The sequence below is a fragment of the Labeo rohita genome, chromosome 10 (assembly GCF_022985175.1).
Source record: "Labeo rohita strain BAU-BD-2019 chromosome 10, IGBB_LRoh.1.0, whole genome shotgun sequence".
NCBI classification, from domain to species: Eukaryota; Metazoa; Chordata; class Actinopteri; order Cypriniformes; family Cyprinidae; genus Labeo; species Labeo rohita.
Window position 1 is genome coordinate 9,965,720 of NC_066878.1, and position 18,253 is coordinate 9,983,972.

At 33.6% G+C, this 18,253-nt stretch overlaps 1 protein-coding gene across 1 annotated transcript in view; it reads right to left on the bottom strand.

Annotated features, from left to right (window-relative positions):
- frem2a (FRAS1 related extracellular matrix 2a) overlaps positions 1-18,253 on the bottom strand; it is an 84,033-nt gene that overhangs the window by 31,565 nt on the left and 34,215 nt on the right. Inside the window, exons 5-6 of the mRNA XM_051121722.1 lie at positions 11,179-11,304; positions 8,229-8,480 (exon numbers count right to left, since the gene is read on the bottom strand). Of these exons, the coding sequence (XP_050977679.1) occupies positions 8,229-8,480; positions 11,179-11,304 (378 nt within the window). The remainder of the gene's footprint in view (positions 1-8,228; positions 8,481-11,178; positions 11,305-18,253) is intronic.

Below are 18,253 nucleotides of genomic sequence, written 5' to 3' on the forward strand. Positions count from 1 at the left end.
AAATTTTACAGTGTATTTTAGTGTTTTCAGGACATCCTTTATATATAAATACACACACATACATATATAAATATTTAATATATAAATATTTAATATATATATATATATATATATATATATATATATATATATATATATATATATATATATATATATATATATATATATATATATATATATATATATATATATATATCTTAGAGGTTGCATTAGACTTTAACATTGTCCGTCATTTTGATGGACGGGTCGTAAATTCCGTCATAATCTATTATTACCCGTCATTTTAATTTTCATATTTTAATAACACATTTAATTGCTTTTATTTCTGTTCACCTTTCATTTTTAAATATAAACCTACAGAATGATAGGCTTATGCATTTATTTTGAAGAGAACAGATGAACAGATGAGATTGCGTAACTTTTTATATTCAACGCCACACCCCACAGTGACAGCAATTTTAATGTATTTTAATTTTTATGAACAAATATCTATTCGTAAATCCCAATCGATGTTTTGTTCTATGCTGTTTTCAGTTGATGAATGAACATTACATAGAGTGCCTCCTATCCAATAAATCGCAATAGGCTAAGCTACAACGATCTACATTAAAAAGTGCCAAAACGGTATTTATTGTACTAATGAAATGGAAATCTGAGATTTTGTTTCATATCAAAAGTAACACAAAGCTTAGCCTATTGCGATTTATTGGATGGGAGGCGCACCATGTACAGTTCATTCATCAACTGAAAACAGCATAGACCAAAACATCGATTGGGATTTACGAATGGATATTGGTTCATAAAAATTAGAATATATGTTGGCACACTAACCACAAAGCTATTGGCGCCGACATACATTCAAATTTTTATAGCACAGCTATGCTTGCGGCGACCCGAGTTCGAATCCCGTCTCGAGGTCCTTTGCCGATCCCGTTCCCCTCACTATGCCCAGTACTTTCCTGTCATGTCTCTACTGTTCTGTCCATTAAAGGCACAAAAAAGCCAAAAATATAACTTAAAAAAAAAAAACAGAATATATTCAAATCGCTGTCACTGGGGGTGTGGTATATACACGTTATAATAACATAACATAATATAATAAAATATAAATAATATAATATAATATAATATAACTTTAAAGAACTAAAATGTATTACATTTTTTTAACTGAAATTTTACTGTGCATTTTACAGTGTTTTCAGGACAACCTTTAACAAAGCAAATATTTACCTAAGCGAATATATTATTGTAGTAAAATTAATTTCAGTGATCAGCTGGCCTCTTTTTTTTTTTTTTTTTTTAAAGGAGCCAGAATATCCTGCAGTGAGGACCAGACGTTTCACTGGAGTCAAAAGCCTGGCTGTGTCCGAATAGTTTCCACTAGTCTTTGTTGTACTCTTTATCTCTGCAGCAAAACATCTCTTCAGTTTTAATCTGCAGTGCACTCAGTCGCTGCCGGCCAAACAACACTGAGTTCGGCATCCGGACCACGTTTGTTTTGATGCAGTTCATTAGCTCTCAGAGAGAGACAGCAGTATGGAGTGTAACTTCCTAACTCAGTCCACCACACAACTCAACGACTTACTGAAAAAAGCAACAGTATTTTGAAAACGGCTAAACTACCCTTACACAACTGAAAAATGCTCTTTTAGTTACTCTACAACACGGTTTCTCACATACAGAGGCAACGGCAAACCAGTTCTCATGTTTAGCACACATACACACAACTGAGACCCAGAAATTGAGTTATGGACTGAATTTTCAGCTGTAGTTTTGACCTTCTTTCCTTGCTCGTTGAGATCTTCTCTCCAGCATTCAGAGATAAAATCATTCCTGCATTGCCTGAGGGAGTCAACCTTTGTCTGTTTACCTGCAAACTCCTACCTCACATGAACACAAACACACACAGAAACACACATACTCTTCCAGTCTTTTTTTCTCATTGTCTCTGATCATTTTGGGGGAGGTGTTGTGCTTTACTTTGACGGAGTTGTGTTTATCTCTCCATTGCATGCAGTTAACCACTCAACATAAATCTAAATGACGTGGAGAATAGCCTAAATTTCACAGACTCGCTTTATTCTGATGTGAAACCTTGATAAACAGAAAAATAAAAACAGAAATGATACACAACCTACTTGAGCAGCCCAACTAGGGCCACTAGATCAATAATTCATATGTGTGTATGTGCTAGTGTGTGTGCACAAGAGAGAAATAGAGAAACCGAGGAGAACAAGATGATACAGATTTCGGAGGAATGCACAATTTCACACAGAATTTCATTTTGACTATTCGCAGTCAGCATTTCATAAGCTGAAACAGTGTACAAAAACAACTCTTCACACACGCGCACGCTTTTTCGACATCTCATGCAAGTGTGTCGCATTTTTACAATTTAAAGAATTAGTTCATTCCAGAAATATAGTTCCCTTTCAGTAAGTCATGTTTGTCCTTCAGGAAACGAGGGTTACATACGTAACAGAGACGTTTTTGAGGAAAACATTCCAGGATTTTTCACCATGTAGTGGATTTTAAAGGGGATCAATGGTTTGAAGGTCAAAACTGCAGTTTTAATGCAGCATCAAAGGACTCTAAAAGATCCCAGCCAAGTAATACGAGTCTTATCTAGTGAAACAATTGGTCATTTTCTAAAATAAATAAAAATGTGTATACTTTTTAACCACAAATGCTCTTCTTGCACTAGCTTGACTTAATGCATTACGTAATCACGTTGGAAAGGTCACACGTAACGTATATGAAGTACTGACCCAGTGTTTACAAAAATTAACAAAAAATAGTCAAACACACTTTACAAAAAAGGTAAAACAATGATGTCGGATGATTTTGAAGTTGGAGGAGAAAATGAGATGGAGTTTTTCCACCCTACACTACCTTTTTGAACCAAAATATACAGACAAAGAACTCAGCAAATAAGCTTTTCTGAAGATTCAGAAATGTATAAAAATCTACAACAGTTTACTGGCATATTAAGTGTCAATATATAATGTAATGTTAATATTATGACAGCTATGTCATAATTATTCAGCCTCTATTCAACATTGCTGTTTTAAGTCACTTATTTTTATGGTAGGAAACAAAATTGTCTTAAAACACAATTAAGCCTTTAAAAACTTGATTTCCGAGTTCCTAGAGACACAGCTGGCAACCTTATTTCTTAGTTTAAAGTGTGCTGTACCAGAAAACCTTTGAGGGTGTTGAACAAAAAAAACAATATCATAAAATGTTTGATCAGAGCAACTGAGAAAAACCTGAAATGTACAGCCAAAGACTTGTAAGAGGACCCGACGAGAAAAAAATATTTCAATGCCGTGTATAAGAAGAACACAAGACCTTCATGTGGAGACATCTTGCCGAATACCATTCTAGACCAAGAAGAACAAAAAGGCAGACTTAAACATGCTAAAATTAAATTGGATAGACCTGTGGAGTTCTGGAGGAATGTTTTATAGAGTGATGTGATCAAACTGGAACTTTTTGGACTTACAGCTGCAATCGAAACTATTCAACCCCCCCAGAGATTGCAGTACTTTACAAATACAAGCTTTTCTAAAGATCCGGGACTTCAAAACTGCATCTATAACAGATTTCTGGTATTTTAAAAGTGATCATGTTAATATATAAATGCAATATTTTTGAGTTCTAGGATTTTTTTATTGCACAGCTATTTCATAATTATTCAATCCCTATTCAACATTGCTGTTTTTTAGTCACTTATTTATATAGTGGGGAACAAAATTGTCTTAAAACACAATTAAACCTTTAGAAACTCTAAAATTAGCTTGGGCTATTACACATACATACAGATAGCCCATGCAGGTGCTGAGGTTGAGTAGCTAATATGACAAAGTCAACAGAGCTCTCATAAAAGCTAGAGAAGAAATAATTTTATTACTTTATAAAGTCTAAGGCTATATGAAGATTTCCGAGACATTAAAAGTTCCTAGAGACACAGCTGGCAACCTTATTTCTTAGTTTAAAGTGTGTTGTACCAGAAAACCTTTGAGGGTGTTGAACAAAGAAGCACAATATCATAAAATGCCACAGCAACTGAGGAAAAACCTGCAATGTACAGCCAAAGACTTGTAAGAGGACCCGACAAAAGGAGGAAAAACATTTCAATGCCATGTATAAGATGAACGCTACACAAGTATGGCCTTCATGTGGAGGCATCTTGCCGAATACCACTCTTGACCAAAAAAGAACAAAAAATCCGACTTGAACATGCTAAAATTAATTTGGATCGACCTGTGGTGTTCCGGAATGTTTTATGGAGTGATGGGACCAAACTGGAACTTTCTGGGCCTGTGGATCAGCAGTATGTCTGGTGCATACTGCTGATCTTATAAGCAGAAGAACACAAAAACATTTTGGTGGTCCAGTCCTGTTATGGGGTTGTTTTACTGTAGCAGGAAGTGGGAAACATGACCGTATGAAGGACATCATGGATTCTTTGAAGTATCAGGCCATTTTGGCAAGAATTCTGATGCCTTTGGTGCAAAGACTGAAGCTGATCATCAGTGGACTTTCCTGCAGGACAATCACCCTGAGGTATACATCCAAATCTACTGATGCTTGATTCAGGGATTAGTCATAGAATGTTCTTCAGTGGCCTATTCAGTCTCCAGTCTCCATTATCAGTGATCTGAAAGTTTTTTTTTTATGCAAGGAACGGGCCAAGATTGCAGTAGAGAGGCGACAGAAGCTGTTAAGCACTTCCAAGCAGAGTTTATTGGTGGTTTTAAAGGATGAAAGATTCCGCACCAAATTTGATTCTTGGGGGTTGAATAATTTTGAACATGAAGGTTTAGAGCCAATTTTTTTCATTATTCACCAATTTATGTTCTCAGAATTACTTTAAGTGTATTAAACTTTCTCCAGTAGAGCACTGATGCCTTCGCTGAATCATTTTCACAAAATCTTTTCTGCAGCAAAATGTCTTACAGGTCAAGGAGGTTGAATCATTTTTTTTTTTTTTAGAAAGCGACCAATTGTTTCGCTAGATAAGACCCTTATTCCTCGACTGGGATCGTGTCAAGCCCCAAGTCCACTATCTGGAGAAACAACCTTGAATATTTTCCTCAAATTTCTTTTAATCCGAAGAACTTTAGCTGCTGTTATATGCTTATGATGCCTTAAATATTTGTATACGCATGTTTTCAGCTCTCATCTTGAGAGAAATCGAAATATAAACAGGCTTATATTGTACACAGGATTGTATCTTTCACAGTTAATGTTTTGGATTAAATAAATACAATTTACTACAGTTATACTTATCTTGTAATATTAAGTAAATGATTAAAGCCTTAAGGAACCACATATTCTTCATGTTGAAGCTTAAATAATTACAATAGGGTGAAACTGTATGCTCATTTATAACTCTAACACTGACTTTAAGGAGTGTTTTGCTACTGCAGGATGTTGATTGATGTTTAGGTGGTTTTAGCCTAGATTTACTGATAACGACTTCAGATAGAGCGAGATACGATCTAATACCCTCAGGATATTGTACCATAGACAAGAGGATTGCCCCAGAAAAACTTCAGTAGCCTGAGGTGTACTGTGTATGTGTGCGAGAGAAAGAGAGGTTTTAAAAGGAAGATAAAGACTTGGAAAGACGTGCCAAAACAAAGCGCCAACAACACCCTCTAATTACACAGTCTGTTACTTACACACACACACACGCATACACACACTCTATTTATGCTTTAATAAGCACTATTTATCAGATACACCGAATGCAGCATGCTCAGTTGAACTTAACCTTAATGAAAGTTTTCACCTTCACATCACATGGGAATTAGCACTAATCCACGTTCAGCATCGAGCCGTGCAGGGATTCAGTCACACAGCGGTATATACACATATGTGCATGTATAGCTTGACAGCTAAAGGATGAACTCTATGCCTTCCAGCTCTCTCCTGAGTGCAATTTCACGCTTTCTGTCTGAGGTGGGCTAAGCCAGCGGCTCCTATTTTCCTCAGCAAACTTTTGAGGGGTGCCATAATAACAGCAAAACAGAGATAAAAGAACAAAAATCCATTCGCTTTCCGCTGAAAAAATAATTAATTCTCTTGCTTTGAGGAAAGAAGGCTTTAGAATAACTCAACTTTATCTGTGATTTCAGGCCTCGTAACGCTGGAGGAGAAAGAGACTCCTGTGCAAACTTCAGCGTTGCCCATTTACATGTGCATTGTGTCTATTCTGGGTTCATCCACTGGCTGCTCTATGTGCATGAGACACACAGAAATTCTGTCGCTGTACGAGGCTTTGGAAAAAGATAAATGGCTCTTTAAATATCACTGCGTGTTGAACTAACAAATACATGTCTGTCTGAGCATGATATCGACTGTGAATAGCTTTATTTGTATGGTTCATAGACTGAAATGTAAGTCATACGTTTTTTTCTAAAGAATAATATTAAAGTTTTTGCCCTTTTATTGACTTATTGGGAAAAAAGTGGAACAGGAAATGACGCGAGCCAGGCTCAAACTTAAATTTCCCACATAAGCACTACAGCATGAGCACTACACCACTATGCCACAGATACAAACAGGACATTGTAGTAAAAATAAAATTTAAACTAAAACTAAAAATTTAAACTAAAATATTAAAACCTAAAAAAGTTATATTTATAATATATTACTATTTTGTTTTTTTTGATAATTGTACTAGAAATGATACTTGGTACTAAAATAACTAAAACTGAAGTAAAAACTTAATAAAACTATAATATTACATGTATATACAAAATTTCACTGAAAATAACACTGGCTCCTACATATTCAGCCTGTTTATGACTGAATTTTAAGTTTAATTTTTATAAGAAAAATATTCTGAAGGTTTTTTTTTTTGGGGGGGGAACTTTATCGATTTATTGGGGAAACGTGGAACAGGAAATGACAGGAGCCAGACTCAAACCAAATTTCAAAACTCACTTTTCCAACATAAGCACTTTACAGCATGAGCAGACTCAAACTCAAATTTCCAACATAAGCACTACAGCATGAGCACTACACCACTATGCCACAGCTCTGACCAGGTTTATTATATTAATGCTATATACTTCTACTAAAATTGATAGTTGGTACTAAAATAACTAAAACTGAAATAAAAGGTAATAAAAATTATAACGACTATATAAAGTCAGCTAAAATCAGAAAATATAAAAATTCAAAATGTTAATAAAAATTTCAATATTAGCTTCGACCAGGTTTATTATAGTCAAAAAATAAATAAATAAATAAATAAAACCATTAAAAAAATATATATTTCTCATTTTGTTACTTCTACTAAAATTGATAGTTGATAATAAAATTGGTACTAAAATAACTAAAACTAAAAAAAAAAAGGTAACAAAAATTATTACGACTATACAGACATAGTATAAAAATATATATACTAATATATAAAAAATCTAAATATTAATAAAAAAATTCTATATTATCCTAATACTAAAATGACACTGGTTCCTACATATTCAGCCTGTTTATGACTGAATTGTAAGTAAAATTATTATAAAACAGTTATATCAATATGATTATAATTATATTAAAAATATTTTAGTTTTTTGGTTACTTTTTGCACTTTTATTGATGTATTGGAAAAAAAAAAAAAAAAAAAAAAAAAGTAGAATAGGAAATGACGTGAGCCAGATTCAAACTCAAATTTCCCACATATGCACTACAGCATGAGCACTAACCCACTATGCCACAGCTCCAACCAGGTTTATTATAATTAAAAAAAAATAAAACCATTAAAAAATGTGTTACTTAAAATAAAATATATCTAAATAATATAATACTATAATATTATATATAATAGTATTATAATAATAAAAATAATATAATTCTAATATAAAGAAATAATAAATACACTAAAAAAATATATTTAATATTGTATATTTAATATTTTACATAAATATTTTATTTTCATAATATAATATAATATAATAAATAAATAAATATGTAATATGACTATAGAGACTACTATTATCTATAGATTATTATCTCAATAATAATAAAATAACACCGGCTCCTACTTACGCAGCCTGTTTATGACACACAAGTGAGTTCGTTTCTTTCTTTGTTTAGGTCACGTGTATATTATCATCAAATCATCAACATTTCAATCAATATTTCCTGGAGTGAAGAGTTCACGCTCCTTTAAATGTTTACTTTCAGTCAAACAAAAGCAAATAAGCCCTTACCGTCATCCTGGTCGGGCAGTATGCGGATATGCGCAGTGGGGTATTCCGGCCCCAGACGGCCCCCCATAGGCATACTGAGGGTCACGTTGAAGCTCTCCTCTCCCTCATACAGCGAGTCGTCAATGATCACCACACGACAGTGCTTCTCCGTCTCTTCCTTATCAAAGCGCAGAATGCTGGCCTGCTCCTCTGGGCGGGAGATGTAGTCAGAGTAGGACAGAACAGAAGTGGGCACGGTTCCTGTGGCGGAGCCTGTAGCAGCACAGAAAGGACACATGCAGGGAATTCATTAAAATCCACATAAAGCATTTACAGATGCTTCAAAAGAAGGTGACTAACACATTGCAAGTAAAAAATTTTAAAGGGGTAGTTTGCTCAAAAATCACAATTTCAGTTTTTAAAAATGACTGTCATTCTTTACTCAGCCTTGTTTCAAACCCGTTTCCTTTTTTTCCATATAACACTAAAGTAGAAGCACACAAAATTAAATGCTGTTTTGGTATGAATGACAGTGTTTTTGAATTCTACACATAAATAAAGGCTCGACAGAAGCCTCTGTCTTTCTGATTGACTGTCTATCTATCTGTTAGAAGCTAGTGAGACATAGTCATTTTAAACTTGTGTGAAAAGAGGAGAACAAATGAGCTGAAAACCATTTCAAAAATTACTTCTTTTTTTTTTTTTTCGGGTGAACTATAGCTTTAAAAAACATTTTTCGAACAAATTTTAAACAAATGTTAAGAATACTGGTCAGGTCAACAGTTATTTATAGTACTTGTAACACCTGAGACCTGAGATCTTGTAATAATTATTATTTTTTATTATGTCAAGTTGTTAGAAGAACAAAAATACAATTAAAATAAAACATTCTATAAGTTCTTGTAAAAGCTATTTTGATAATTAAATTTTATACACATTATATAATTATTTTATTATAATATCTAAAATATTGTTGTTTTATTATATAAATGCATACACGCATACATAAATAAATTACATAAATATGGTATTTGGTTAAACTGCAGTACAACGCCAAAATGGCAATCTTTTTTTCTTTACACAATCATTTTTATTTACACAAAACGAGCTTAGATAGATAGATAGACAGATAGATAGATCTACACAATTTAACAGCAATTTATTAGAAGTTTAACAAAAATAAAAATTACGTTAAGTTTTATTTCAGTTCAGTTTTATTTTTTACCAAATTCTGTGTTTTCTATTGTATTTGTTTCATTAAATTTAATAATCAAAATCTGTAATTATTTGGCTTTATTAAAAACAACAACAACAACAAAAAATATTTATTTATTTATTTATTTATTTCAGAAAACTGTTGTGTTTTTACATTTTCTGGTAGATGCTTTAATTAAATGCTTTAATAATAAATGTATTATTAGAAGTAGTACTATCATTACATAACATATTTCAATATGTTCAACCCTGTTACTCAAGCCATTATAAGAAAAATGATCAAATATTTATAGGAAATATAAGATACATATACATAATATATATATGAAATATTAGATATAAATTTTTGGTCTAAAACTAGCCAGTCCATGCAGAATTATAGCTTAATTTAGGCTAAATCTACAACCCTGTTACTTGCAGCTCGGTTACAAATTCTGGCTTTTTTTTTTCAAATATATTTAATCAAAAATTGTCTCCTTACTTTTCATGTTTATTTAAGGTAAATACTAGAAAACAACATCAAATTAATGATTTTCAACTCTGCAACTCTGTACTTTCAGCTCTGTTACAAATTCTGGATTTTTTAAAAATATATTTTAAAAAAATTTGTCTTCTTACTTTTCATGTTTATTTAATGCATATTATTAGAAAACAGCATAAAATCAAAGATGTTCAAATCTGCAACCCTGTTACCTTTTATATAATATATACTTTTAAAAATGTTATTCCCTTACTTTTCATGTTAATTGGATGCAAACAAACAAAAGCTTTAGTATTTGTGTAAAAAAAATATATCTATAATATATAATTTACAGTTGGGTGGTGTAAAAAATGAGAGCTCATACACCTAGGGTCCTATGAAATCCGTTTTATTTTTTCCCAAATTCCGTTTTTTTTTTTTTTTTTTAATTCCGTTTTTTTTTCATTTACATTTTTTTAATTACGTTTTTTCTAGGCTCTGTTTTAATCGTTAAATTACATTTTATTAATCAAAAATCATGTCTAATTAATTGAAATAATGAAACTTACACAATTTACCAGCAATTTCAACAGCAATAAACATTAAGACCCTATGAAATGTTTTATTTCAGTTTTATTTTTTTTTTTACCAAGTTCTGTGTTTTCCATTTTATTGGTTTCATTAAATTTAATAATCAATAGCATCAAAGCATCTATAATTAATTAATTGGCTTTATTTAAAAAATACATCATTTTCTTCCTTTCTTTTTTTTTCAGAAACACATTTTTCTGTTAATTAAATGCTTAAATCATGAACTTTTTATTAGTAGTAGTACTATATATTTCTGTCACAGTTTCTTCAAATGAAATCAAACTTTTATTTTGACAGGTTGCTATGAAGACTTTAAAGTTTCTGTTTGTTCGGCTGAAATTTTATTTTTATGAGTGGATTCCGAGATTAAGTCTGTGTTTTCTGCATCACAAAAATCATAAGGCCCCACCTGCACAGCGTACTTGCACAGCATGAAGGTAAGTTCGTACAAATTTATGAATGAACCCCTTCTTTTAAAATTGCCCCGTTCTACTGACATTTGTTATGACATCCGCTTTGAACGTATATGATAACTTTCGTTAACTCTACAATAAGTAAATCCACTTCACCACCTAATTACTCTTCAACAGCGATGCTACAGAGCTACTGTAAATGGGAAGTTCAAAGACAAATTTCTAATGATGACTGCCTGCTTGTTTCTCTGACGCATAAGGTCTATAAGGTTGTATATACTGTGTATTGCACCTTGCTGAGTGTGACAGACCACCATCAGCTCCTCACTGACATCTCCCCTCCTTTGCACCGGGATCAGGAGCTCTCCGATATCTTCTTCCACAGCAAAGCTGGCCTGAGGTAAGAACACTGTGGACTCTGTCAAAGGGAAAAGAAGATATAGCCCAGTATTAGAACTGCTGTTCTGTTATATCAGTCACAGAGGGATTTAGCGGCTCCCTGTCAGAAAGACTATTACCACAGGGCTTTAAAACACCACAGGCGGTGGATTGATTCTTCAATATATAATTATTTCAAATCATACGCCTCTATACTGGGCGTGTAATGCACATTTATCTTGCACAAAAGGCAAAAGCACATTTTGTATGAGAAAATAGATTTTTCATATTGAGTGTTTCATATTAGGTTTTTAGTGGCCTTTGGACCAAGCTGCATCGATATCTGTCCGTACCGCCTGTGTATTGCGTCGTGTTGCAGAGTAAACCGTCTGACTGAGTGGGAGTTCAGTCAGGCATTGCTATTTTCAAATACCGCAGGTCAGGTCTGAGTCAACATATAAACTACTTTTTTTATAGCACCGAAAGAAAAATGGGGGAAAACTGCTCTAACCAAACATGAAAAATCCATCTAAAAGACAGAGATAGTCAAAGGCTGGTGATGTTTCTGAAATGGAGTCGCACTGGGACCAATAAGAAAAAAAAAGATCCCTCTTTGTGTGGCCCGTTCTGCCCCAGATCCTTCTATCCATTTATACATGATCCTTTGCAAATATCTCCAATCATCAATCCGCAAGTGGTCATTTGGTACCAAGGGAGAGTGAAGGTGGAAAATAGACCAACAAGCTGTTTTAGTAATCTGTAAGAAGGAGAGAAAGTGAGTAAAGGAAAACAACATTTAGACAGGTGTATTTTCAGTCACAGCTTTGAATGATAAAACATGAATATAGTACACTTTGGTGTCCCTGGATTTAAAAAAAATATTATATTCACAAATGTTGTACAGTAAATTTAACTTGTCATTATAATTTTTTTTTTTAACATACCAAATGTATATATTTTTACACAAATTATTGATCATTAATTTTTTTTGATTGTTCAACCCTGTTACTCAAGCCATTGTAAGAAAAAATATCAAACATTTATAGTGAATATTATATAGGAAATATAAGATACCAATTTTTAGTCTAAAACTATCCAGTCTTGTTACAAATTCTGGATTTTTTTTTAATATATTTTTAAAAATTCAGTCTCCTTACTTTTCAATTTAATGTGATTTAATGCATATTGCTAGAAAACAACATCACATAAATGATTTTTAAACCTGCAGCTCTGTTACAAATTCTGGCTTTTTTCTCTAATATATATATTTAAAAATGTTTCCTTACTTTCAAGTTTATTTAATGTATATTACTACAAAACAGCATAAAATCAAAGATTTTTTAAAATCTGCAACCCTGTTACTTGCAGTTCTGTTAGAAATTCTGGCTTTATATATTAAAATGATGTCTCCTTTTCATGATTATTTAATGTATATTGCTAGAAAACTACATAAAATCAAATATATTCAAATCTGCGACCCTGTTACCTGGAGTTCTGTTACAAATTCTGTTTTTTTATTTTTTTAATGGATTTTTAAACATTTTGTCTCCTTAATTTTCATGTTTATTTGATGCATATTGCTAGAAAACAACATCAAATAAATGATTTTCAAACCTGCAACCCTGTTACTTGCAGCTCTGCTACAAATTCTGGCTTTTTTCCTCTAACATACATTTTTAAGTTTATTTAATGTATAATGCTAGAAAACAGCATAAAATCAAAGATCCCCCTGTTACTTGCAGCTCTGTTACAAATTCTGGCTTTTTTATATATATATATATTTTAAAAAAATTATGTCTCCCTACTTTTCATGTTTATTTAAAGGAGAAGTCCACTTTCAAAACAAAGATTCACATATAATGTACTCATCCCCTTGTCATCCAAGATGTTTGTGTTTTCTTTCTTCAGTCGTAAAGAAATTATGTTTTTTGAGGAAAACATAAGACCCTTCTTTCTCGGCTGGGATCATTTACAACCGCATTTGGGATTGTTTGAAGCCGCATTTAAACTGCATTTTGGAAATTCAAACTCGGGGCACCATATCAGTCCATTATATGGAGAAAAATGCTGAAATGTTTTCACAAAAAACATAATTTCTTTACGAAAGACATGAACATCTTGGATGACAAGGGGTGAGTACATTATATGTGAATCTTTGTTTTGGAAGTGGACTTCTCCTTTAATGCATATTGCTAGACAATACCAAAAAAATCTGATATTTTCAAATCTGCAACCCTGTTACTTGCAGTTCTGTTACAAATTCTGGCATTGTTTTTCAAATATATTTTAAAACATTTTGTGTCTTTACTTTCTATGTTTATTTAATGTATATTGCTAGAAAACTACATAAAATCAAATATCTTCAAATCTGCAACCCTGTCACTTGTTACAAATTCTGTTTTTTTTTTTTTTCTAATATATATATTTTAAAAATATTGTTTTCTTATTTTTCATGTTTATTTAATGTATATTGCTAGAAAACAATACTGAATAAATGATTTCCAAATCTGCAACCCTGTTACTTGCAACTCTAGTACAAATTCAAAATATTTATTTTATTCACCTTTTTTTTTTTTTAATTGTCTCTTTACTTTCCATGTTTATTTAATGTATATTGCTAGAAAACAACATCAAATAAACTGTAATCTGTATTTGGACACACTAGCATGGTAGCAGGGTTGAAAAAGATTCAAACCTCATAGAAAGAGAATTTAAAAAAAAAAATGTCCCATATACTATTTGCAGTAGCTTGACCACCTGAGTTTAATGACTGAGATTTTCTGAAGGTTAAGGGCCTATTTTCCACATTTGTTCTCAAAAAGAAAAAGAGAGAAAGACAATGATTGTTGTACTTAGTAACCAATTATCCACCCCAGATTTCTTCAATCATGACGTTAGCAAGCGAGTGTGAACATGAGAACAGAATATTTTTTGCAAAACCAGGACATTGTCCAATGTTCAGTCGTTCAGCGTTGTACAGACGGAGTGACTGCTCTCCTGATAAAAGAATGAATCTTACAGCCCTCAAGACTCAAACGCTGGCTGTGAGAAAAGAATAACAATGAGGCGAATCTATGCAGCCTCTCAGGTATAAGGCTTACGTATTTAGACCGTCTCTTACCCTCACACAGGAAACTCTCATGCATGAGGGGCCAAAATAATGACCTTGTTTTGTAAGGATCAAAAACAAGGCTGTTGAGAAAGTAAAATCCTGTGCATTTATATTCAGCTCTTGGTAGAGTCCTCTGCAGATGACTTACAGCATATAGGTATGGACAGGATTTATTTTAATTAAATACATGTCAATCATAGCATATAATATTTATATAGTACTTTTCTATACTCACTTTGAATGAATATATAATGCAGTAGCTACAGCTGTTGTTTAATAAATACACAGCCTTGAAGCATTAAAGGTTTTCTGACAGATTATAAATGTAAAAAATATATTTTGGGGAATTATGACACACACACACAAAAACCTATGAATAAAATAAATAAATTAAAACAACTCTTAAATCTCTAAAAGTATTTTTCTTCGTTAGCATTACTGTGTTGTTTTCCAATAAAAAAATTATAAATGCCCCTAAGATAAAACTACTTGAGAAGAAAACTGTACAAGATCCAGATCAATATCTGCTGTACATATCCATCCACCCATCTATTTCCATCTATTCATTGATCTATCCATCCATACTCATCCATATCTATACATCTCCAACCATCCATATCCATCCATCTTTATCATCCATTCATATCCATCCATCTATATCCAGCCTATACAGTTCATCTATCTACCCATCCATCCACCATTCATCCATCCATCTATATATCCATATACAGCCATCTCCATTCCTCCATCTGTCTATATCCATCCATTGATCTATCTATCCATCCATCTTTATCATCCATTCATATCCATCCATCTACATCCAGCCTATACAGTTCATCTATCTACCCATCCATCCACCATTCATCCATTCATCCATCCATCTATATATCCATATACAGCCATCTCCATTCCTCCATCTGTCTATAGCCATCCATTGATCTATCCATCCATCTATATCATACATTCATCCATATCATCCACTCATCGATCTCTCTATAGAATAAAATTAATCTGATAAATGATGTATGATAAATTAATTTCCCTCCATCCATATTCAACTATTTATATCCATCCATCCATATTCAGCCTATATCATCCATCTATCTATAATCCATCTATATCCATCCTTCATCTATCCATCCATATCATGCATCCATATTCATAATTAATCTATCCATCCATCCACATCTATCTATCTATATCCAGCCTATGTGATCCATCAATTCATCCACCTATCCATATCCATCCATCCATACCAATCATTCATCTATCCAACCATTTCCAGCCTATATCATCCATCTATTCATCTATCTATCCATCCATCCATATCCATCATTCATCTATCATCCATCCATCCATCCATATCAAGCCTATATCATCCATCCATCCATATCATCTATCCATCTATATATCCATATCCAGCCATCTATATCCATCCATCTACAGTGTATCATCCATTCACCTGTCTATCCATCCATCTATATCATCCATCTATATCAATCTGCCCATCTATATCCGACCATCTACATTCATCCATTTATGCATTTATATCATTCATGCATGCAACTATATCCATCCATACATACACTCATCTATTTCATCCATCTACATCCACACATCAAATCATATGCATCAATTCATCCATTCATCCATCCATGCATCTATATCCATAGATATCCATCCATCTATATCATCAATCCATACCCATGCATCCATCCATCCATACACCCATCTATATCCGACATCTACATCCATGCATCCATCCATATATCCATCTACCCATGCATCTATATCCATATATATCCATCCATCCTTTTTATCCTTTCATCTAAATCCATCCGTCCATCCACTCATCTATATCATCCATCTACATCCACGCATCAAAATTATATGCATCAATTCATCCATTCATCCATCCATGTATCTATATCCATAGATATCCATCCATCTACATTATCAATCCACACCCATGCATCCATCCATCCATTCACCCATCTATATCTGACATCTACATCCATGCATCCATCCATATCCATCTATTCATCTATCTATCCATGCATGTATATACAAATATATGCATCCATCCATTTCATCCTTTCATCTAAATCCATTCATCCATCCATACACTCATCTATATCATCCATCTACATCAACACATCACATTATATGCATCAATTCATCCATTCGTCCATCCATGTATCTATATCCATAGATATCCATCCATCTATATTATCAATCCATACCCATGCATCCATACACCCATCTATATCTGACATCTGCATCTATGCATCCATCCATATCCATATATTCATCCATCCATCCATGCATCTATATCCATATATATCATCCATCCATTTCATCCTTTCATCTAAATCCATCCATCCATCCATCAGCAATTAATCCATTCCTGTTTTAAGCATAATCCAGTTTAAATTTAGTGTAGTTTATGCTTAAAACAAGAAAAATTGACTGTTTGTTCATTTATTCTTAATATACTTAAAAATATACTTAATTCAATCTATATTCCTTGAAAACAAATCTAAATGTCCTGCACAGCTTTGCTTTCCAGACCTTTCTTTTTTAAGTTAGAAAGCATCTTTGCAGTGTAGATTTCTTGCCCTTTTCAATTCACATGATCTTTAAAATGAAGCATTGCAGTGTTCAATCAGGGAAAAGTACAGCGTTTTAAACCTTCATTAATCCCACTTCCAACACAAGACATTAAAATCAGAAAGCAAAGTTAAAGTAAGCATCTTTAAAATGCCTTTCCAGCCTCTCATCTTCCTTTATTGCTCCTTACACTAATGAGCAGTGAAAGGTTCTGGCTGTAAAGCAGGAAGCTTGTCACATCACAGCCGTCCCAGTCACAGATGTGACTCCAGATGCAGGCTTTTGTCTGAGCCCGCAGGTCGGTGTAAGCCATCATGTGTGAACGGCTCTGTGGCAACTGGGTCAGACAGGTCTCCGAAGGCTCCTGTCGGAAGAAAACACCTCCCTTTCACATTCAAATATTAATGCTCGAAGAGGTCGACCTCACACTGCCACACACACACAGACGCTAAAAGGAAAATTAACCTGAAAGGGAAAAAACGGCACGTGGAGCAACAGGACCGCAGCATGCCGACCGGCCCGTCTCCCCTCCCTCTCGCCATTAGAAAGAGCAGCCTGACTCCGTCACGTTAAGCCTCCCATGGGGCATCAGCCTCAGCAAACAAACCCCACCGTAAGACTGATAATTAGCTCACTGGGGAAGCAGTGGAGTTTTCTTTCTTTTTTTCTAAGGAGAAATAACTTCTGCAAAGATAGCGAAGCTTAAGTAACATTCAGATGCAGCGTTTGGGATTATAGATGAAAATTTTAATTATCCAGGGACCCCGAGGAGACGATAAAGACAAAAACACACAGAATAAAACAACGCAAGCCTCCGGTTATTCCTGCTGCACATCTAAATACACTGGTAATTGTGAGAATATGAGATGATGTCTTGATGATGAACAGGCAAATAATTCCATCACGGCTCACGGCGAGAAAACCCGAAACAGACAGTGTGAGACAAACGCGGTCTGATCAACAGACTGACAAAGCTGTATTTTGTAATGAGAGCTGCTCAGAAAAGGTTTTTGATGACAGGCTTATGCACGGCTGTCTCATTACAGCTTTCCACAGCCTCTCTGTTTGGGTCCTTGGAGATAAAAGTGCGGCGTCCCCTCTAAAATGACCCCTCAAAACCTGAGCAACTAAGTTTCATATGCGAACGATTTAATTACATAGGGAGCCGGCGCGGACGTGTCAAACCTTTCTCAAACGCCGGTTGACAATTTACATTTATTGACGAGACAGTTTCAAAACAAGACGTAGGGCTGTGTGCGGAATTCGA